At 55.7% G+C, this 18730-nt stretch overlaps 1 protein-coding gene across 1 annotated transcript in view; it reads left to right on the top strand.

The window, feature by feature from the left end:
* Positions 1-18730, top strand: part of arhgef2b (rho/rac guanine nucleotide exchange factor (GEF) 2b) — a 281563-nt gene that overhangs the window by 158654 nt on the left and 104179 nt on the right. Inside the window, exons 8-9 of the mRNA XM_072490452.1 lie at positions 2638-2886; positions 16668-16744. Coding sequence (XP_072346553.1) covers positions 2638-2886; positions 16668-16744 — 326 coding nt within the window. The remainder of the gene's footprint in view (positions 1-2637; positions 2887-16667; positions 16745-18730) is intronic.

Below are 18730 nucleotides of genomic sequence, written 5' to 3'. Positions count from 1 at the left end.
GCCAGGGTCTGAGCTTGCCAGGGGTCAGGGCCAGGGGTCTAAGTCAGGGCATGGGGCCAGGGTCTGAGCTTGCCAGGGGTCAGGGCATGGGACCAGGGTCTGAGCTTGCCAGGGTCGGGGCTGGGGTCAGGGCCTGGGGTCAGGGGCTAAGCTTGCCAGGGGGCGGGGCGGGGCTGGGGTCAGGGGCTGAGCTTGCCAGGGGTCGGGGCCTGAGCTTGCCAGGGTCAGGGCTGGGGTCAGGGGCTAAGCTTGCCAGGGGTCAGGGCTGGGGTCAGGGCCTGAGCTTGCCAGGGGTCAGGTCTGGGGTCAGGGGCTAAGCTTGCCAGAGCTAGGGCTGGGGTAAGGGCCTGAGCTTGCCAGGGGTCAGTGCCAGGGGTCAAGTCCTGAGCTTTCCCGGGTTCTGGGCCTGGGGTCAGGGTCTGAGCTTGCCAGGGGTAAGGCTGGGGTCAGGGCCTGAGCTTGCCACGGGTCTGGGCCTGGGGTCAGGGTCTGGGGTCAGGGTCTGAGCTTGCCGGGGGTCAGGGCCTGGGGTCATGGGCTAAGCTTGCCAAGGGTCAGGGCCTGTGGTCATGGGCTAAGCTTGCCAGGGGTCAGGGCTGGGGTCGGGGTCTGGGGTCAGGGTCTGAGCTTGCCAGGGGTCTGGGTCTGAGCTTGCCTGTGGTCTGGGCCTGGGGTCAGGGTCTGGGGTCAGGGTCTGAGCTTGCCAGGGGTCAGGGCCTGGGGTCAGGGTTGACTTGCCGGGGGTCTGGGTCTGGGGTCAGGGTCTGGAGTCAGTGCCTGGGGTCAGGGCCTGAGCTTGCCAGGGGTCAGGGCCTGGGGTCAGGGTCTGAGCTTGCCAGGGGTCAGGGCCTGGAGTCATAGGCTAAGCTTGCAAGGGGTCAGGGCCTGGGGTCAGGGTCTGACTTGCCGGGGGTCTGGGTCTGGGGTCAGGGTCTGGGGTCAGTGCCTGGGGTCAGGGCCTGAGCTTGCAAGGGGTCGGGGCCTGGAGTCATAGGCTAAGCTTGCCAGTGGTCTGGGCCTGGGGTCAGGGTCTGAGCTTGCCAGGGGTCAGGGCCTGGAGTCATAGGCTAAGCTTGTTAGGGGTTGGGGCTGGGGTCAGGGCCTGAGCTTGCCAGCGGTCTGGGCTGGGGTCAGGGTCTGAGCTTGCCAGGGGTCAGGGCCTGGAGTCATAGGCTAAGCTTGTTAGGGGTTGGGGCTGGGGTCAGGGCCTGAGCTTGCCAGCGGTCTGGGCTGGGGTCAGGGCCTGAGCTTGCCAGGGGTCAGGGCCTGGGGTCAGGGGCTAAGCTTGTTAGGGGTTGGGGCTGGGGTCAGGGCCTGAGCTTGCCAGCGGTCTGGGCTGGGGTCAGGGCCTGAGCTTGCAAGGGGTCAGGGCTTGGTGTCATGGGCTAAGCTTGCCAGGGGTCAGGGCCTGGGGTCAGGGTCTGAGCTTGCCAGGGGTCAGGGCCTGGGGTCAGGGGCTAAGCTTGCAAGGGGTCAGGGCTTGGTGTCATGGGCTAAGCTTGCCAGGGGTCAGGGCCTGGGGTCAGGGTCTGAGCTTGCCAGGGGTCAGGGCCTGGGGTCAGGGGCTAAGCTTGCCAGGGGTCGGGGCTGAGGTCAGGGCCTGGGGTCAGGGGCTAAGCTTGCCAGGGGTCGGGGCTGGGGTCAGGGGCTAAGCTTGCCAGGGGTCAGGGCCTGGGGTCGGGGCCTGAGCTTTCCAGGGGTCTGGGCTGGGGTCAGGGGCTAAGCTTGCCAGGGGTCGGGGCTGGGGTCAGGGGCTAAGCTTGCCAGGGGTCAGGGCCTGGGGTCGGGGCCTGAGCTTGCCAGGGATCAGGGGCTAAGCTTGCCAGGGGTCAGGGCCTGGGGTCAGGGGCTAAGCTTGCCAGGGGTCGGGGCTGAGGTCAGGGCCTGGGGTCAGGGGCTAAGCTTGCCAGGGGTCGGGGCTGGGGTCAGGGGCTAAGCTTGCCAGTGGTCGGGGCTGGGGTCAGGGCCTGAGCTTTCCAGGGGTCTGGGCTGGGGTCAGGGGCTGAGCTTGTCAGGGGTCGGGGCTGGGTTCAGGGCCTGAGCTTGCCAGGGGTCAGGGCCTGGGGTCAGGGGCTAAGCTTGCCAGGGGTCGGGGCTGGGGTCAGGGCCTGAGCTTGCCAGGGGTCAAGGCCTGGGGTCAGGGGCTGAGCTTGCCAGGGGTCAGGGCCTGGGGTCAGGTCCTGAGCTTGCCAGTGGTCGGGGCTGGGGACAGGGCCTGGGGTCAGGGGCTAAGTTTGCCAGGGGTCGGGGCTGGGGTCAGGGTCTGAGCTTGCCAGGGGTCGGGGCTGGGGTCAGGGGCTGAGCTTGCCAGGGGTCGGGGCTGGGGCCAGGGGCTGAGCTTTCCAGGGGTCAGGGCCTGGGGTCAGGGGCTAAGTTTGCCAGGGGTCGGAGCTGGGGTCAGGGTCTCGGAGAACCACCCTTGCTGCAATGGCCAGCGTCCTCCGAAAGTTCATTCGAGTGTCTGGCGTACTCGGAGTGAATCCGAGTCGGACATCCATTTCGAGCAGTATGGACTGGGCCAGCATTGGCGTCGGAGCAGATGGGCCAATGGGCCTACCTTCGTTTTATTGGCCCCGGGTTGCGAGTCGGTCGGTTCAGTGAGCAGAACGGGCCTGACCGTGTTGTGTAAATCCCCAGGGAATGAGGAAGATCGCAGGGACCTGAGCAATTCTCTGATGCTGGTGAAGGAGCTGATCACCGCTGTGGACCAGGAGGTACATGAGTGCGAGAAGAGGTTCCGTCTGCAGGATATCTACAACCGCATGGACACCAAGACAATGGCCGCCATGCACGGCGGGAGGCAGTTTCGCAGGGAGGATCTGATTCGCCGGAAGCTTGTCCACGATGGCTTTGTCCTGTGGAAGACAGCTACAGGCCGATTTAAAGGTGAGGCTTCAAAAATCACCAAGAGCAACTAGGCCGCAACTGAGAAACCAAATGTAGATGGTCCCTCGACAATTCACACCGAGCTCAGGGATCCCTAAACATTACCTTTCGATGAAGCCCAGACAGAAACATCAGGTATTATTAATCAACTAGATTCCTTATCCTCACAGAAATATCTGTACACTGACTGGTGTCTCTCAGTCCCCTCTCTCTCTCAGGGAGACATCTGTACACTGACTGGTGTCTCTCAGTCCCCCCTCTCTCTCAGGTAGATATCTGTACACTGACTGGTGTCTCTCAGTCCTCTCTCTCTCAGGGAGATATCTGGACACTGACTGGTGTCTCTCAGTCCCCTCTCTCTCAGGGAGATATCTGTACTCTGACTGGTGTCTCTCAGTCCCCTCTCTCTCTCAGGGAGACATCTGTACTCTGACTGGTGTCTCTCAGTCCTCTCTCTCTCAGGGAGATATCTGTACACTGACTGGTGTCTCTCAGTCCCCTCTCTCTCAGGGAGATATCTGTACACTGACTGGTGTCTCTCAGTCCCCTCTCTCTCAGGGAGATATCTGTACACTGACTGGTGTCTCTCAGTCCCCTCTCTCTCAGGGAGATATCTGTACACTGACTGGTGTCTCTCAGTCCCCTCTCTCTCAGGGAGATATCTGTACACTGACTGGTGTCTCTCAGTCCCCTCTCTCTCAGGGAGATATCTGTACACTGACTGGTGTCTCTCAGTCCCCTCTCTCTCTCGAGGAGATATCTGTACACTGACTGGTGTCTCTCAGTCCGCTGTCTCTCAGGGAGATATCTGTACACTGACTGGTGTCTCTCAGTCCCCTCTCTCTCTCAGGGAGATATCTGTACACTGACTGGTGTCTCTCAGTCCCCTCTCTCTCAGGGAGATATCTGTACACTGACTGGTGTCTCTCAGTCCCCCCTCTCTCGCAGGGAGATATCTGTACACTGACTGGTGTCTCTCAGTCCTCTCTCTCATGGGGAAATCGGTACACTGACTGGTGTCTCTCAGTCCCTCTCTCTCAGGGAGATATCTGTACACTGACTGGTGTCTCTCAGTCCCCTCTCTCTCGGGGAGATATCTGTACACTGACTGGTGTCTCTCAGTCCCCTCTCTCTCGGGGAGATATCTGTACACTGACTGGTGTCTCTCAGTCCCCTCTCTCTCTCTGGGAGATATCTGTACACTGACTGGTGTCTCTCAGTCCCCCCTCTCTCTCAGGGAGATATCTGTACACTGACTGGTGTCTCTCTGTCCCCTCTCTCTCTCTGGGAGATATCTGTACACTGACTGGTGTCTCTCAGTCCCCTCTCTCTCAGGGAGATATCTGTACACTGACTGGTGTCTCTCAGTCCCCTCTCTCTCAGGGAGATATCTGTACACTGACTGGTGTCTCTCAGTCCCCTCTCTCTCTCAGGGAGATATCTGCACACTGACTGGTGTCTCTCAGTCCCCTCTCTCTCTCAGGGAGATATCTGTACACTGACTGGTGTCTCTCAGTCCTCTCTCTCTCTCTCAGGGAGATATCTGTACACTGACTGGTGTCTCTCAGTCCCCTCTCTCTCAGGGAGATATCTGTACACTGACTGGTGTCTCTCAGTCCTCTCTCTCTCTCAGGGAGATATCTGTACACTGACTGGTGTCTCTCAGTCCCCTCTCTCTCTCAGGTAGATATCTGTGCACTGACTGGTGTCGCTCAGTCCCCTCTCTCTCTCAGGCAGATAGCTGTACACTGACTGGTGTCTCTCAGTCCCCTCTCTCTCAGGGGGATATCTGTACACTGACTGGTGTCTCTCAGTCCGCTCTCTCTCAGGGAGATATCTGTACGCTGACTGGTGTCTCTCAGTCCCCTCTCTCTCAGGGAGATATCTGTACACTGACTGGTGTCTCTCAGTCCCCTCTCTCTCAGGGAGATATCTGTACACTGACTGGTGTCTCTCAATCCCCTCTCTCTCAGGGAGATATCTGTACACTGACTGGTGTCTCTCAGTCCTCTCTCTCTCTCAGGGAGATATCTGTACACTGACTGGTGTCTCTCAGTCCCCTCTCTCTCTCAGGTAGATATCTGTGCACTGACTGGTGTCGCTCAGTCCCCTCTCTCTCTCAGGCAGATATCTGTACACTGACTGGTGTCTCTCAGTCCCCTCTCTCTCAGGGGGATATCTGTACACTGACTGGTGTCTCTCAGTCCTCTCTCTCTCAGGGAGATATCTGTACACTGACTGGTGTCTCTCAGTCCCCTCTCTCTCAGGGAGATATCTGTACACTGACTGGTGTATCTCAGTCCCCTCTCTCTCAGGGAGATATCTGTACACTGACTGGTGTCTCTCAGTCCTCTCTCTCTCAGGGAGATATCTGTACACTGACTGGTGTCTCTCAGTCCCCTCTCTCTCAGGGAGATATCTGTACACTGACTGGTGTATCTCAGTCCCCTCTCTCCCAGGGAGATATCTGTACACTGACTGGTGTCGCTCAGTTCCCTCTCTCTCTCAGGGAGATATCTGTACACTGACTGGTGTCTCTCAGTCCTCTCTCTCTCAGGGAGATATCTGTACACTGACTGGTGTCTCTCAGTCCCCTCTCTCTCAGGGAGATATCTGTACACTGACTGGTGTATCTCAGTCCCCTCTCTCCCAGGGAGATATCTGTACACTGACTGGTGTCGCTCAGTTCCCTCTCTCTCTCAGGGAGATATCTGTACACTGACTGGTGTCTCTCAGTCCTCTCTCTCTCAGGGAGATATCTGTACACTGACTGGTGTCTCTCAGTCCCCTCTCTCTCAGGGAGATATCTGTACACTGACTGGTGTATCTCAGTCCCCTCTCTCCCAGGGAGATATCTGTACACTGACTGGTGTCGCTCAGTTCCCTCTCTCTCTCAGGGAGATATCTGTACACTGACTGGTGTCTCTCAGTCCTCTCTCTCTCAGGGAGATATCTGTACACTGACTGGTGTCTCTCAGTCCCCTCTCTCTCAGGGAGATATCTGTACACTGACTGGTGTATCTCAGTCCCCTCTCTCCCAGGGAGATATCTGTACACTGACTGGTGTCGCTCAGTTCCCTCTCTCTCCCAGGGAGATATCTGTACACTGACTGGTGTCTCTCAGTCCCCTCTCTCTCAGGGAGATATCTGTACACTGACTGGTGTATCTCAGTCCCCTCTCTCCCAGGGAGATATCTGTACACTGACTGGTGTCGCTCAGTTCCCTCTCTCTCTCAGGGAGATATCTGTACACTGACTGGTGTCTCTCAATCCCCTCTCTCTCCCAGGGATATATCTGTACACTGACTGGTGTCTCTCAGTGTCCTCTCTCTCTCAGGGAGATATCTGTACACTGACTGGTGTCTCTCAGTCCCCTCTCTCTCTCAGGGAGATATCTGCACACTGACTGGTGTCTCTCAGTCCTCTCTCTCTCAGGGAGATATCTGTACACTGACTGGTGTCTCTCAGTTCCCTCTCTCTCGCTCAGAGATATCGGTACACTGACTGGTGTCTCTCAGTCCCCTCTCTCTCTCAGGGAGATATCTGTACCCTGACTGGTGTCTCTCAGTCCCCTCTCTCTCTCAGGGAGATATCTGTACACTGACTGGTGTCTCTCAGTGTCCTCTCTCTCTCAGGGAGATATCTGTACACTGACTGGTATCTCTAAGTCCCCCTCTCTCTCTCTCAGGGAGATATCTGTACACTGACTGGTGTCTCTCAGTCCCCTCTCTCTCAGGGAGATATCTGTACCCTGACTGGTGTCTCTCAGTCCCCTCTCTCTCAGGGAGATATCTGTACACTGACTGGTGTCTCTCAGTTCCCTCTCTCTCGCTCGGAGATATCGGTACACTGACTGGTGTCTCTCAGTCCCCTCTCTCTCTCAGGGAGATATCTGTACACTGACTGGTGTCTCTCAGTCCCCTCTCTCTCAGGGAGATATCTGTACCCTGACTGGTGTCTCTCAGTCCCCTCTCTCTCAGGGAGATATCTGTACACTGACTGGTGTCTCTCAGTCCCCCCTCTCTCTCATGGAGATATCTGTACACTGACTGGTGTCTCTCAGTTCCCTCTCTCTCTCTCGGAGATATCGGTACACTGACTGGTGTCTCTCAGTCCCATCTCTCTCTCAGGGAGATATCTGTACACTGACTGCTGTCTCTCAGTCCCCTCTCTCTCTCAGGCAGATATCTGTACACTGACTGGTGTCTCTCAGTCCGCTCTCTCTCAGGGAGATATCTGTACACTGACTGGTGTCTCTCAGTCCCCCCTCTCTCTCAGGGAGATATCTGTACACTGACTGGTGTCTCTCAGTTCCCTTTCTCTCGCTCGGAGATATCGGTACACTGACTGGTGTCTCTCAGTCCCCTCTCTCTCTCAGGGAGATATCTGTACACTGACTGGTGTCTCTCAGTCCCCTCTCTCTCTCAGGGAGATATCTGTACACTGACTGGTGTCTCTCAGTCCCCTCTCTCTCTCAGGGAGATATCTGTACACTGACTGGTGTCTCTCAGTCCCCTCTCTCTCTCAGGGAGATATCTGTACACTGACTGGTGTCTCTCAGTCCCCCCTCTCTCTCAGGGAGATATCTGTACACTGACTGGTGTCTCTCAGTCCTCTCTCTCTCAGGGAGATATCTGTACACTGACTGGTGTCTCTCAGTCCCCTCTCTCTCAGGGAGATATCTGTACACTGACTGGTGTCTCTCAGTTCCCTCTCTCTCGCTCGGAGATATCGGTACACTGACTGGTGTCTCTCAGTCCCCCCTCTCTCTCAGGGAGATATCTGTACACTGACTGGTGTCTCTCAGTTCCCTCTCTCTCTCTCGGAGATATCGGTACACTGACTGCTGTCTCTCAGTCCCCTCTCTCTCTCAGGGAGATATCTGTAAACTGACTGCTGTCTCTCAGTCCCCTCTCTCTCTCAGGCAGATATCTGTACACTGACTGGTGTCTCTCGGTCCCCTCTCTCAGGGAGATATCTGTACACTGACTGGTGTTTCTCAGTCCCCTCTCTCTCTCAGGGAGATATCTGTACACTGACTGGTGTCTCTCAGTCCCCCCTCTCTCTCAGGGAGATATCTGTACACTGACTGGTGTCTCTCAGTCCTCTCTCTCTCAGGGAGATATCTGTACACTGACTGGTGTCTCTCAGTCCCCTCTCTCTCTCAGGGAGATATCTGTACACTGACTGGTGTCTCTCAGTCCCCTCTCTCTCTCAGGGAGATATCTGTACACTGACTGGTGTCTCTCAGTCCCCTCTCCCTCTCAGGGAGATATCTGTACACTGACTGGTGTCTCTCAGTCCCCTCGCTCTCAGGGAGATATCTGTACACTGACTGGTGTCTCTCAGTTCCCTCTCTCTCTCAGGGAGATATCTGTACACTGACTGGTGTCTCTCAGTCCCCTCTCTCTCTCAGGGAGATATCTGTACACTGACTGGTGTCTCTCAGTCCCCTCTCTCTCTCAGGGAGATATCTGTACACTGACTGGTGTCTCTCAGTCCCCTCTCTCCCAGGGATATATCTGTACACTTACTGGTGTCTCTCAGTCCCCTCGCTCTCAGGGAGATATCTGTACACTGACTGGTGTCTCTCAGTCCCCTCTCTCTCTCAGGGAGATATTGGAACACTGACTGGTGTCTCTCAGTCCCCCCTCTCTCTCAGGGAGATATCTGTACACTGACTGGTGTTTCTCAGTTCCCTCTCTCTCTCTCTCGGAGATATCGGTACACTGACTGGTGTCTCTCAGTCCCCTCTCTCTCTCAGGGAGATATCTGTACACTGACTGCTGTCTCTCAGTCCCCTCTCTCTCTCAGGCAGATATCTGTACACTGACTGGTGTCTCTCAGTCCCCTCTCTCTCTCAGGCAGATATCTGTACACTGACTGGTGTCTCTCAGTCCGCTGTCTCTCAGGGAGATATCTGTACACTGACTGGTGTCTCTCAGTCCCCCCTCTCTCTCAGGGAGATATCTGTACACTGACTGGTGTCTCTCAGTTCCCTCTCTCACGCTCGGAGATATCTGTACACTGACTGGTGTCTCTCAGTCCTCTCTCTCTCAGGGAGATATCTGTACACTGACTGGTGTCTCTCAGTCCCCTCGCTCTCAGGGAGATATCTGTACACTGACTGGTGTCTCTCAGTCCCCTCTCTCTCTCAGGGAGATATCGGAACACTGACTGGTGTCTCTCAGTCCCCCCTCTCTCTCAGGGAGATATCTGTACACAGACTGGTGTCTCTCAGTTCCCTCTCTCTCGCTCGGAGATATCGGGACACTGACTGGTGTCTCTCAGTCCCCTCTCTATCTCTCAGGGAGATATCTGTACACTGAGTGGTGTCTCTCAGTCCCCTCTCTCTCAGGGAGATATCTGTACACTGACTGGTGTCTCAGTCCCCTCGCTCTCAGGGAGATATCTGTACACTGACTGGTGTCTCTCAGTCCCCTCTCTCTCTCTCAGGGAGATATCTGTACACTGACAGGTGTCTCTCAGTCCCCTCTCTCTCCCAGGGAGATATCTGTACACTGACTGGTGTCTCTCAGTCCTCTCTCTCTCAGGGAGATATCTGTACACTGACTGGTGTCTCTCACTCCCCTCTCTCTCAAGGAGATATCTGTACACTGACTGGTGTCTCTCACTCCCCTCTCTCTCAGGGAGATATCTGTACTCTGACTGGTGTCTTTCAGTCCCCTCGCTCTCAGGGAGATATCTGTACACTGACTGGTGTCTCTCAGTCCCCTCTCTCAGGGAGATATCTGTACACTGACTGGTGTCTCTCAGTCCCCTCTCTCAGGGAGATTTCTGCACACTGACTGGTGTCTCTCAGTCCCCTCTCTCTCAGGGAGATATCTGTACTCTGACTGGTGTCTTTCAGTCCCCTCGCTCTCAGGGAGATATCTGTACACTGACTGGTGTCTCTCAGTCCCCTCTCTCAGGGAGATATCTGTACACTGACTGGTGTCACTCACTCCCCTCTCTCTCAGGGAGATATCTGTACTCTGACTGGTGTCTCTCAGTCCCCTCTCTCTCTCAGGGAGATATCTGTACACTGACTGGTGTCTCTCAGTCCCCTCTCTCTCAGGGAGATATTTGTACACTGACTGGTGCCTCTCAGTTCCCTCTCTCTCTCAGGGAGATATGTAAACACTGACTGGTGTCTCTCAGTCCCCTCTCTCTCTCAGGGAGATATCTGTACACTGACAGGTGTCTCTCAGTCCCCCCTCTCTCTCAGGGAGATATCTGTACACTGACTGGTGTCTCTCAGTCCCCTCGCTCTCAGGGAGATATCTGTACACTGACTGGTGTCTCTCAGTCCCCTCTCTCTCTCAGGGAGATATCTGTACACTGACTGGTGTCTCTCAGTTCCCTCTCTCTCTCAGGGGGATATCTGTACACTGACTGGTGTCTCTCAGTCCCTCTCTCTCTCAGGGGGATATCTGTAGACTGACTGGTGTCTCTCAGTCCCCCCTCTCTCCCAGGGAGATATCTGTACACTGACTGGTGTCTCTCAGTCCCCTCTCTCTCAGGGGGATATCTGTACACTGACTGGTGTCTCTCAGTCCCTCTCTCTCTCAGGGAGATATCTGTACACTGACTGTTGTCTCTCCGTCCCCTCTCTCTCAGGGAGATATCTGTACACTGACTGGTGTCTCTCAGTCCCTCTCTCTCTCAGGGAGATATCTGTATAACTGGTGTCTCTCAGTCCCTCTCTCTCTCAGGGAGATATCTGTACACCGACTGGTGTCTCTCAGTCCCCTCTCTCTCAGGGAGATATCTGTACACTGACTGGTGTCTCTCAATCCCCTCTCTCTCAGGGAGATATCTGTACACTGACTGGTGTCTCTCAGTCCCCCTCTCTCTCAATGAGATATCTGTCCACTGACTGGTGTCTCTCAGTCCCCTCTCTCTCTCTCTCGGAGATATCTGTGCACTGACTGGTGTCTCTCAGTCCCCTCTCTCAGGGAGATATCTGTACACTGACTGGTGTCTCTCAGTCCCCTCTCTCTCAGCGAGATATCTGTACACTGATTGGTGTCTCTCAGTCCCCTCTCTCTCTCAGGGAGATATCTGTACACTGACTGGTGTCTCTCAGTCCCATCTCTCTCTCAGGGAGATATCGGAACACTGACTGGTGTCTCTCAGTCCCCTCTCTCTCAGGGAGATATCTGTACACTGACTGGTGTCTCTCAGTCCCCTCTCTCTCAGGGAGACATCTGTACACTGACTGGTGTCTCTCAGTCCCCTCTCTCTCAGGGAGATATCTGTACACTGACTGGTGTCTCTCAGTCCCCTCTCTCAGGGAGATATCTGTACACTGACTGGTGACTCTCAGTCCCCTCTCTCTCTCTCGGGGAGATATCTGTACACTGACTGGTGTCTCTCAGTCCCCTCTCTCTCTCTCGGGGAGATATCTGTACACTGACTGGTGTCACTCCGTCCCCTCTCTCTCTCAGGGAGTTATCTGTACACTGACTGGTGTCTCTCAGTCCCCTCTCTCTCTCAGGGAGATATCTGTACACTGACTGCTGTCTCTCAGTCCCCTCTCTCTCTCAGGGAGACATCGTACACTCCGGAGTGAGGTATATGGAGGCGGTGGGAGTGGGGGTTATGGAGAGATGGTGGGTGTGAGGGATATGGAGAGACAGTGGGAGTGAGGGATATGGAGACGATGGGAGTGAGGGATATGGAGAGACGGTGGGAGTGAGGGATATGGAGACGTTGGGAGTGAGGGATATGGAGACAGTGGGAGTGAGGGATATGGAGACAGTGGGAGTGACGGATATGGAGATGGTGGGAGTGAGGGATATGAAGATGGTGTGAGTGAGGGATATGGAGAAGGTGGGAGTGAGGGATATGGAGACAGTGGGAGTGAGGGATCTGGAGACGGTGGGAGTGAGGGATATGGAGACGGTAGGAGTGAGAGATATGGACACAGTGGGAGTGAGGGATATGGAGATGGTGTGAGTGAGGGATATGGAGATGGTGGGAGTGAGGGATATGGAGACGGTGGGAGTGAGGGATATGGAGACGGTGGGAGTGAGGGATATGGAGACGGTGGGAGTGAGGGATATGGAGACGGTGGGAGTGAGGTATATGGAGACGGTGGGAGTGGGGTATATGGAGATGGTGGGAGTGAGGGATATGGAGACGATGGGAGTGGGGGATATGGAGACGGTGGGAGTGAGGGATATGGAGACAGTGGGAGTGAGGGATATGGAGATGGTGGAGTGAGGGATATGGAGAGACGGTGGGAGTGAGGGATATGGAGAGACGGTGGGAGTGAGGGATATGGAGACAGTGGGAGTGAGGGATATGGAGACGGTGGGAGTGAGGATATGGAGACAGTGGGAGTGAGGGATATGGAGATGGTGGGAGTGAGGGATATGTAGACGGTGGGAGTGGGGGATATGTAGAGACGGTGGGAGTGGGGGATATGGAGACGGTGGGAGTGAGGGATATGGAGACCGTGGGAGTGAGGGATATGGAGAGACGGTGAGAGTGAGGGATATGGAGAGACGGTGGGAGTGAGGGATATGGAGACAGTGGGAGTGAGGGATATGGAGACGGTGGGAGTGAGGGATATGGAGACGGTTGGAGTGAGGGATATGTAGAGACGGTGGGAGTGAGGGATATGGAGAGACTGTGGGAGTGAGGGATATGGAGACGGTGGGAGTGAGGGATATGGAGACGGTGGGAGTGAGGGATATGGAGAGACGGTGGGAGTGAGGGATATGGAGACGGTGGGAGTGAGGGATATGGAGACGGTGGGAGTGAGGGATATGGAGAGACGGTGGGAGTGAGGGATATGGAGACGGTGGGAGTGAGGGATATGGAGAGACTGTGGGAGTGAGGGATATGGAGACGGTGGGAGTGAGGGATATGGAGAGACTGTGGGAGGGAGGGATATGGAGAGACTGTGGGAGGGAGGGATATGGAGACGGTGAGAGTGAGGGATATGGAGACGGTGGGAGTGAGGGATATGGAGAGACGGTGGGAGTGAGGGATATGGAGACGGTGGGAGTGAGGGATATGGAGAGACTGTGGGAGTGAGGGATATGGAGAGACTGTGGGAGGGAGGGATATGGAGAGACTGTGGGAGGGAGGGATATGGAGACGGTGAGAGTGAGGGATATGGAGACGGTGGGAGTGAGGGATATGGAGAGACGGTGGGAGTGAGGGATATGGAGACGGTGGGAGTGAGGGATATGGAGAGACTGTGGGAGTGAGGGATATGGAGACGGTGGGAGTGAGGGATATGGAGACAGTGGGAGTGAGGGATATGGAGAGACTGTGGGAGTGAGGGATATGGAGACAGTGGGAGTGAGGGATATGGAGACAGTGGGAGTGAGGGATATGGAGACAGTGGGAGTGAGGGATATGGAGACGGTGGGAGTGAGGGATATGGAGATTGTGGGAGTGAGGGATATGGAGACGGTGGGAATGAGGGATATGGAGATGGTGGGAGTGAGGGATATGGAGACAGTGGGAGTGAGGGATATGGAGACGGTGGGAGTGAGGGATATGGAGACAGTGGGCGTGAGGGATATGGAGAGACAGTGGGAGTGAGGTATATGGAGACGGTGGGAGTGGGGGATATGGAGACAGTGGGAGTGAGGGATATGGAGAGACGGTGGGAGTGAGGGATATGGAGACGGTGCGGGTGAGGGATATTGAGACGGTGGGAGTGAGGGATATGGAGACAGTGGGCGTGAATAATATGGAGAGACAGTGGGAGTGAGGGATATGGAGACAGTGGGAGTGAGGGATATGGAGACGGTGGGAATGAGAGATATGGAGACAGTGGGAGTGAGGGATATGGAGAGACGGTGGGAGTGTGGGATATGGAGACGGTGCGGGTGAGGGATATTGAGACGGTGGGAGTGTGGGATATGGAGACGGTGCGGGTGAGGGATATTGAGACGGTGGGAGTGAGGGATATGGAGACGGTGGAAGTGAGGGATATGGAGACGGTGGGAGTGAGGGATATGTAGAGACGGTGGGAGTGGGGGATATGGAGACGGTGGGAGTGAGAGATATGTAGAGACTGTGGGAGGGAGGGATATGGAGACGGTGAGAGTGAGGGATATGGAGAGACGGTGAGAGTGCGGGATATGGAGACGGTGAGAGTGAGGGATATGGAGACGGTGGGAGTGAGGGATATGGAGACGGTGGGAGTGAGGGATATGGAGACGGTGGGAGTGAGGGATATGTAGAGACGGTGGGAGTGGGGGATATGGAGACGGTGGGAGTGAGGGATATGGAGACAGTGGGAGTGAGGGATATGGAGACGGTGGGAGTGAGGGATATGGAGACGGTGGGAGTGAGGGAAATGTAGAGACTGTGGGAGGGAGGGATATGGAGACGGTGGGAGTGAGGGTTATGGAGACAGTGGGAGTGAGGTATATGGAGACGTTGAGAGTGAGGGATATGGAGATGGTGGGAGTGAGGGATATGGAGACGGTGGGAGTGAGGGATATGTAGAGACGGTGGGAGTGAGGTATATGGAGACGGTGGGAGTGGGGGATATGGAGACGGTGGGAGTGGGGGATATGGAGACGGTGGGAGTGGGGGATATGGAGACGTTGGAGTGGGGGATATGGAGATGGTGGGAGTGAGGGATATGGAGACGGTGGGAGTGAGGGATATGGAGAGACGGTGGGAGTGAGGGATATGGAGATGGTGGGAGTGAGGGATATGGAGACAGTGGGAGTGAGGGATATGGAGACGGTGGGAGTGAGGGATATGGAGACGGTGGGAGTGAGGGATATGGAGACAGTGGGAGTGAGGGATATGGAGACGGTGAGAGTGAGGGATATGGAGACAGTGGGAGTGAGGGATATGGAGAGACTGTGGGAGTGAGGGATATGGAGACGGTGGGAGTGAGGGATATGGAGATGGTGGGAGTGAGGGATATGGAGACGGTGGGAGTGAGGGATATGGAGACGGTGGGAGTGAGGGATATGGAGAGACGGTGGGAGTGGGGGATATGGAGACAGTGGGCGTGAGGGATATGGAGAGACAGTGGGAGTGAGGTATATGGAGACGGTGGGAGTGGGGGATATGGAGACGATGGGAGTGAGGGATATGGAGAGACGGTGGGAGTGGGGGATATGGAGACGGTGGGAGTGGGGGATATGGAGACGGTGGGAGTGAGGGATATGGAGAGACGGTGGGAGTGAGGGATATGGAGATGGTGGGAGTGAGGGATATGGAGACGGTGGGAGTGAGGGATATGGAGAGACGGTGGGGTAAGAGGGATATGGAGACGGTGGGAGTGAGGGATATGGAGACGGTGGGAGTGGGGGATATGAAGACGGTGGGAGTGAGGGATATGGAGACGGTGGGAGTGAGGGATATGGAGACAGTGGGAGTGAGGGATATGGAGACGGTGGGAGTGACGGATATGGAGACAGTGGGAGTGAGGGATATGGAGACGGTGGGAGTGAGGGATAAGGAGACGTTGGGAGTGGGGGATATGGAGACGGTGGGAGTGAGGGATATGGAGAGACGGTGGGAGTGAGGGATATGGAGACGGTGGGAGTGAGGGATATAGAGACGGTGGGAGTGAAGGATATGGAGAGACGGTGAGAGTGCGGGATATGGAGACGGTGGGAGTGAGGGATATGGAGACGGTGGGAGTGAGGGATATGGAGAGACGGTGGGAGTGAGGGATATGGAGATGGTGTGAGTGAGGGATATGGAGAGACGGTGGGAGTGAGGGATATGGAGAGACTGTGGGAGTGAGGGATATGGAGAGACGGTGGGAGTGAGGGATATGGAGAGACTGTGGGAGTGAGGGATATGGAGAGACGGTGGGAGTGAGGGATATGGAGAGACTGTGGGAGTGAGGGATATGGAGAGACGGTGGGAGTGAGGGATATGGAGACGGTGGGAGTGGGGGATATGGAGAGACGGTGGGAGTGAGGGATATGGAGAGACGGTGGGAGTGAGGGATATGGAGAGACGGTGGGAGTGAGGGATATGGAGAGACAGTGGGAGTGAGGGATAGGGAGACGGTGGGAGTGAGGGATAGGGAGACGGTGGGCGTGAGGGATATGGAGACGGTGGGAGTGAGGGATATGGAGACTGTGGGAGTGAGGGATATGGAGAGACTGTGGGAGTGAGGGATATGGAGATGGTGGGAGTGAGGGATATGGAGAGACGGTGGGAGTGAGGGATATGGAGAGACGGTGGGAGTGAGGGATATGGAGACAGTGGGAGTGAGGGATATGGAGACGGTAGGAGTGAGGGATATGGAGACGGTGGGAGTGAGGGATATGGAGATGGTGGGAGTGAGGGATATGGAGACGGTGGGAGTGAGGGATATGGAGATGGTGGGAGTGAGGGATATGGAGAGACGGTGGGAGTGAGGGATATGGAGACGGTGGGAGTGAGGGATATGGAGAGACTGTGGGAGAGAGGGATATGGAGACGGTGGGAGTGAGGGATATGGAGAGCCTGTGGGAGAGAGTATGTCTGGGTCCTGGACAGTCTGTCTGGGTCGTGGGCTGTCTGTCTGGGTCCTGGACAGTCTGTCTGGGTCGTGGGCTGTCTGTCTGGGTCCCGGACAGTCTGTCTGGCTCCCGGGCTGTCTGTCTGGGTCCTGGACAGTCTGTCTGTGTCCTGGGCTGTCTGTCTGGGTCCCGGGCTGTCTGTCTGGGTCCTGGGCAGTCTGTCTGGGTCCTGGGCAGTCTGTCTGGGTTCTGGGCTGTCTGTCTGTGTCCTGGACAGTCTGTCTGTGTCCGGGCTGTCTGGTATCCTTTTCTGACTCTGTGTTTCCTCAGACATTCAGGTTTTGCTGCTCACAGATGTCTTGATCTTCCTCCATGAGAAGGACCAGAGATATAGCTTCCCTGTGCTGGTGAGTGGCGATTTACTGACGCTCCCTTAGACCCAGCTCTGTCCCTGAGCTGGTGAGTGGCGATTTACTGACGCTCCCTTAGACCCAGCTCTGTCCCTGAGCTGGTGAGTGGCGATTTACTGACGCTCCCTTCAACCCAGCTCTGTCCCTGAGCTGGTGAGTGGCGATTTACTGACGCTCCCTTCAACCCAGCTCTGTCCCTGAGCTGGTGAGTGGCGATTTACTGACGCCCCCTTAGACCCAGCTCTGTCCCTGAGCTGGTGAGTGGCGATTTACTGACGCTCCCTTAGACCCAGCTCTGTCCCTGAGCTGGTGAGTGGTGATTTACTGACGCTCCCTTAGACCCAGCTCTGTCCCTGAGCTGGTGAGTGGTGATTTACTGACACTCCCTTAGACCCAGCTCTGTCCCTGAGCTGGTGTGACGGTTTAGTGACACTCCCTTAGACACAGCTCTGTCGCTGAGTTGGTGAGTGGTGATTTACTGACGCTCCCTTAGACCCAGCTCTGTTTCTGAGCTGGTGTGACGATTTAGTGACACTCCCTTAGGCACAGATCTGTCTGTGAGTTGGTGAGTGGTGATTTACTGACGCTCCCTTAGACACAGCTCTGTCGCTGAGTTGGTGAGTGGTGATTTACTGACTCTCCCTTCAACCCAACTCTGCCCCTGTGCTGGTGCGTGGTGATTTACTGACGCTCCCTTAGACCCAGCTCTGTCCCAGCGGCGGTGAGTGGCAATTTACTGATGCTCCCTGAGACCCAGCTCTGCCTCTGTGCTGGTGAGTGGTGATTTACTGACGCTCCCTTAGACCCAGCTCTGCACCTGTGCTGGTGAGTGGCGATTTACTGGAGCCCCCTTAGACCCAGCTCTGTCCCTGAGCTGGTGAGTGGCGATTTACTGACTCTCCCTTAGACCCAGCTCTGTCCCAGCGGCGGTGAGTGGTGATTTACTGGAGCCCCCTTAGACCCAGCTCTGCCTCTGTGCTGGTGAGTGGCGATTTACTGACGCTCCCTTAGACGCAGCTCTGCTCCTGTGTTGGCGTGGGGCATTTTATAGACCCTCCCTTGGACCCAGATCTGTCCCTGAGTGGGTGAGGGGCGATTTACTGACGCTCCCTTAGACGCAGCTCTGCTCCTGTGTTGGCGTGGGGCATTTTATAGACCCTCCCTTGGACCCAGATCTGTCCCTGAGTGGGTGAGGGGCGATTTACTGACGCTCCCTTAGATGTCGGCCTGGAAAACAGCAGAGGCTGCCCCATCAGTCGGGGGGGGGACCTGTAGTGTCTCGCAGGGATCTGTTCTGGGACCTCTACTCTTTTTGGTTTTTATAAATGACTTGGATGAGGAAGTGGAAGGGTGGGTTAGTAAGTTTGCCGATGACACGAAGGTTAGTGGAGTTGTGGATAGTGTTGAGCGTTGTTGCAGGTTACAAGAGGACATTGACAGGATGCTGAGCTGGGCTGAGAAGTGGCAGATGGAGTTTAACCTTGATCAATGTGAAGTGATTCATTTTGGAAGGTCGAATTTGAATGCTGAATACAGGGTTAAAGGCAGGATTCTTGGAAGTGTGGAGGAACAGAGGGATCTTGGGGTCCACGTACACGGATCCCTCAAAGTTGCCGCCCAGGTTGATAGGGTTGTTAAGAAGGCGTATGGTGTGCTGGCTTTCATTAACAGGGGGATTGAGTTTAAGAGCCGCGAGGATTTGCTGCAGCTTTATAAAACCCTGGTTAGCCCACACTTGGAATATTGTGTCCAGTTCTAGTCGCCTCATTATAGGAAGGATGTGGATGCTTTGGAGAGGGTGCAGAGGAGATTTACCAGGAAGCTGCCTGGAATGGAGGGCATGTCTTATGGAGAAATGTTGAGGGAGCGAGGGCTTTTCTCACTGGAGTGAAGAAGGCAGAGAGGTGACTTGATAGAGGTGTACAAGGCGATGAGAGGCATGGATAGAGTGGATAGCCAGAGACTTTTCCCCAGGGTGGAAAT

The sequence above is a fragment of the Scyliorhinus torazame genome, chromosome 26 (genome assembly GCF_047496885.1).
Source record: "Scyliorhinus torazame isolate Kashiwa2021f chromosome 26, sScyTor2.1, whole genome shotgun sequence".
In the NCBI taxonomy this organism is placed as follows: Eukaryota; Metazoa; Chordata; class Chondrichthyes; order Carcharhiniformes; family Scyliorhinidae; genus Scyliorhinus; species Scyliorhinus torazame.
This window is presented reverse-complemented; position numbering and strand designations above follow the sequence as displayed.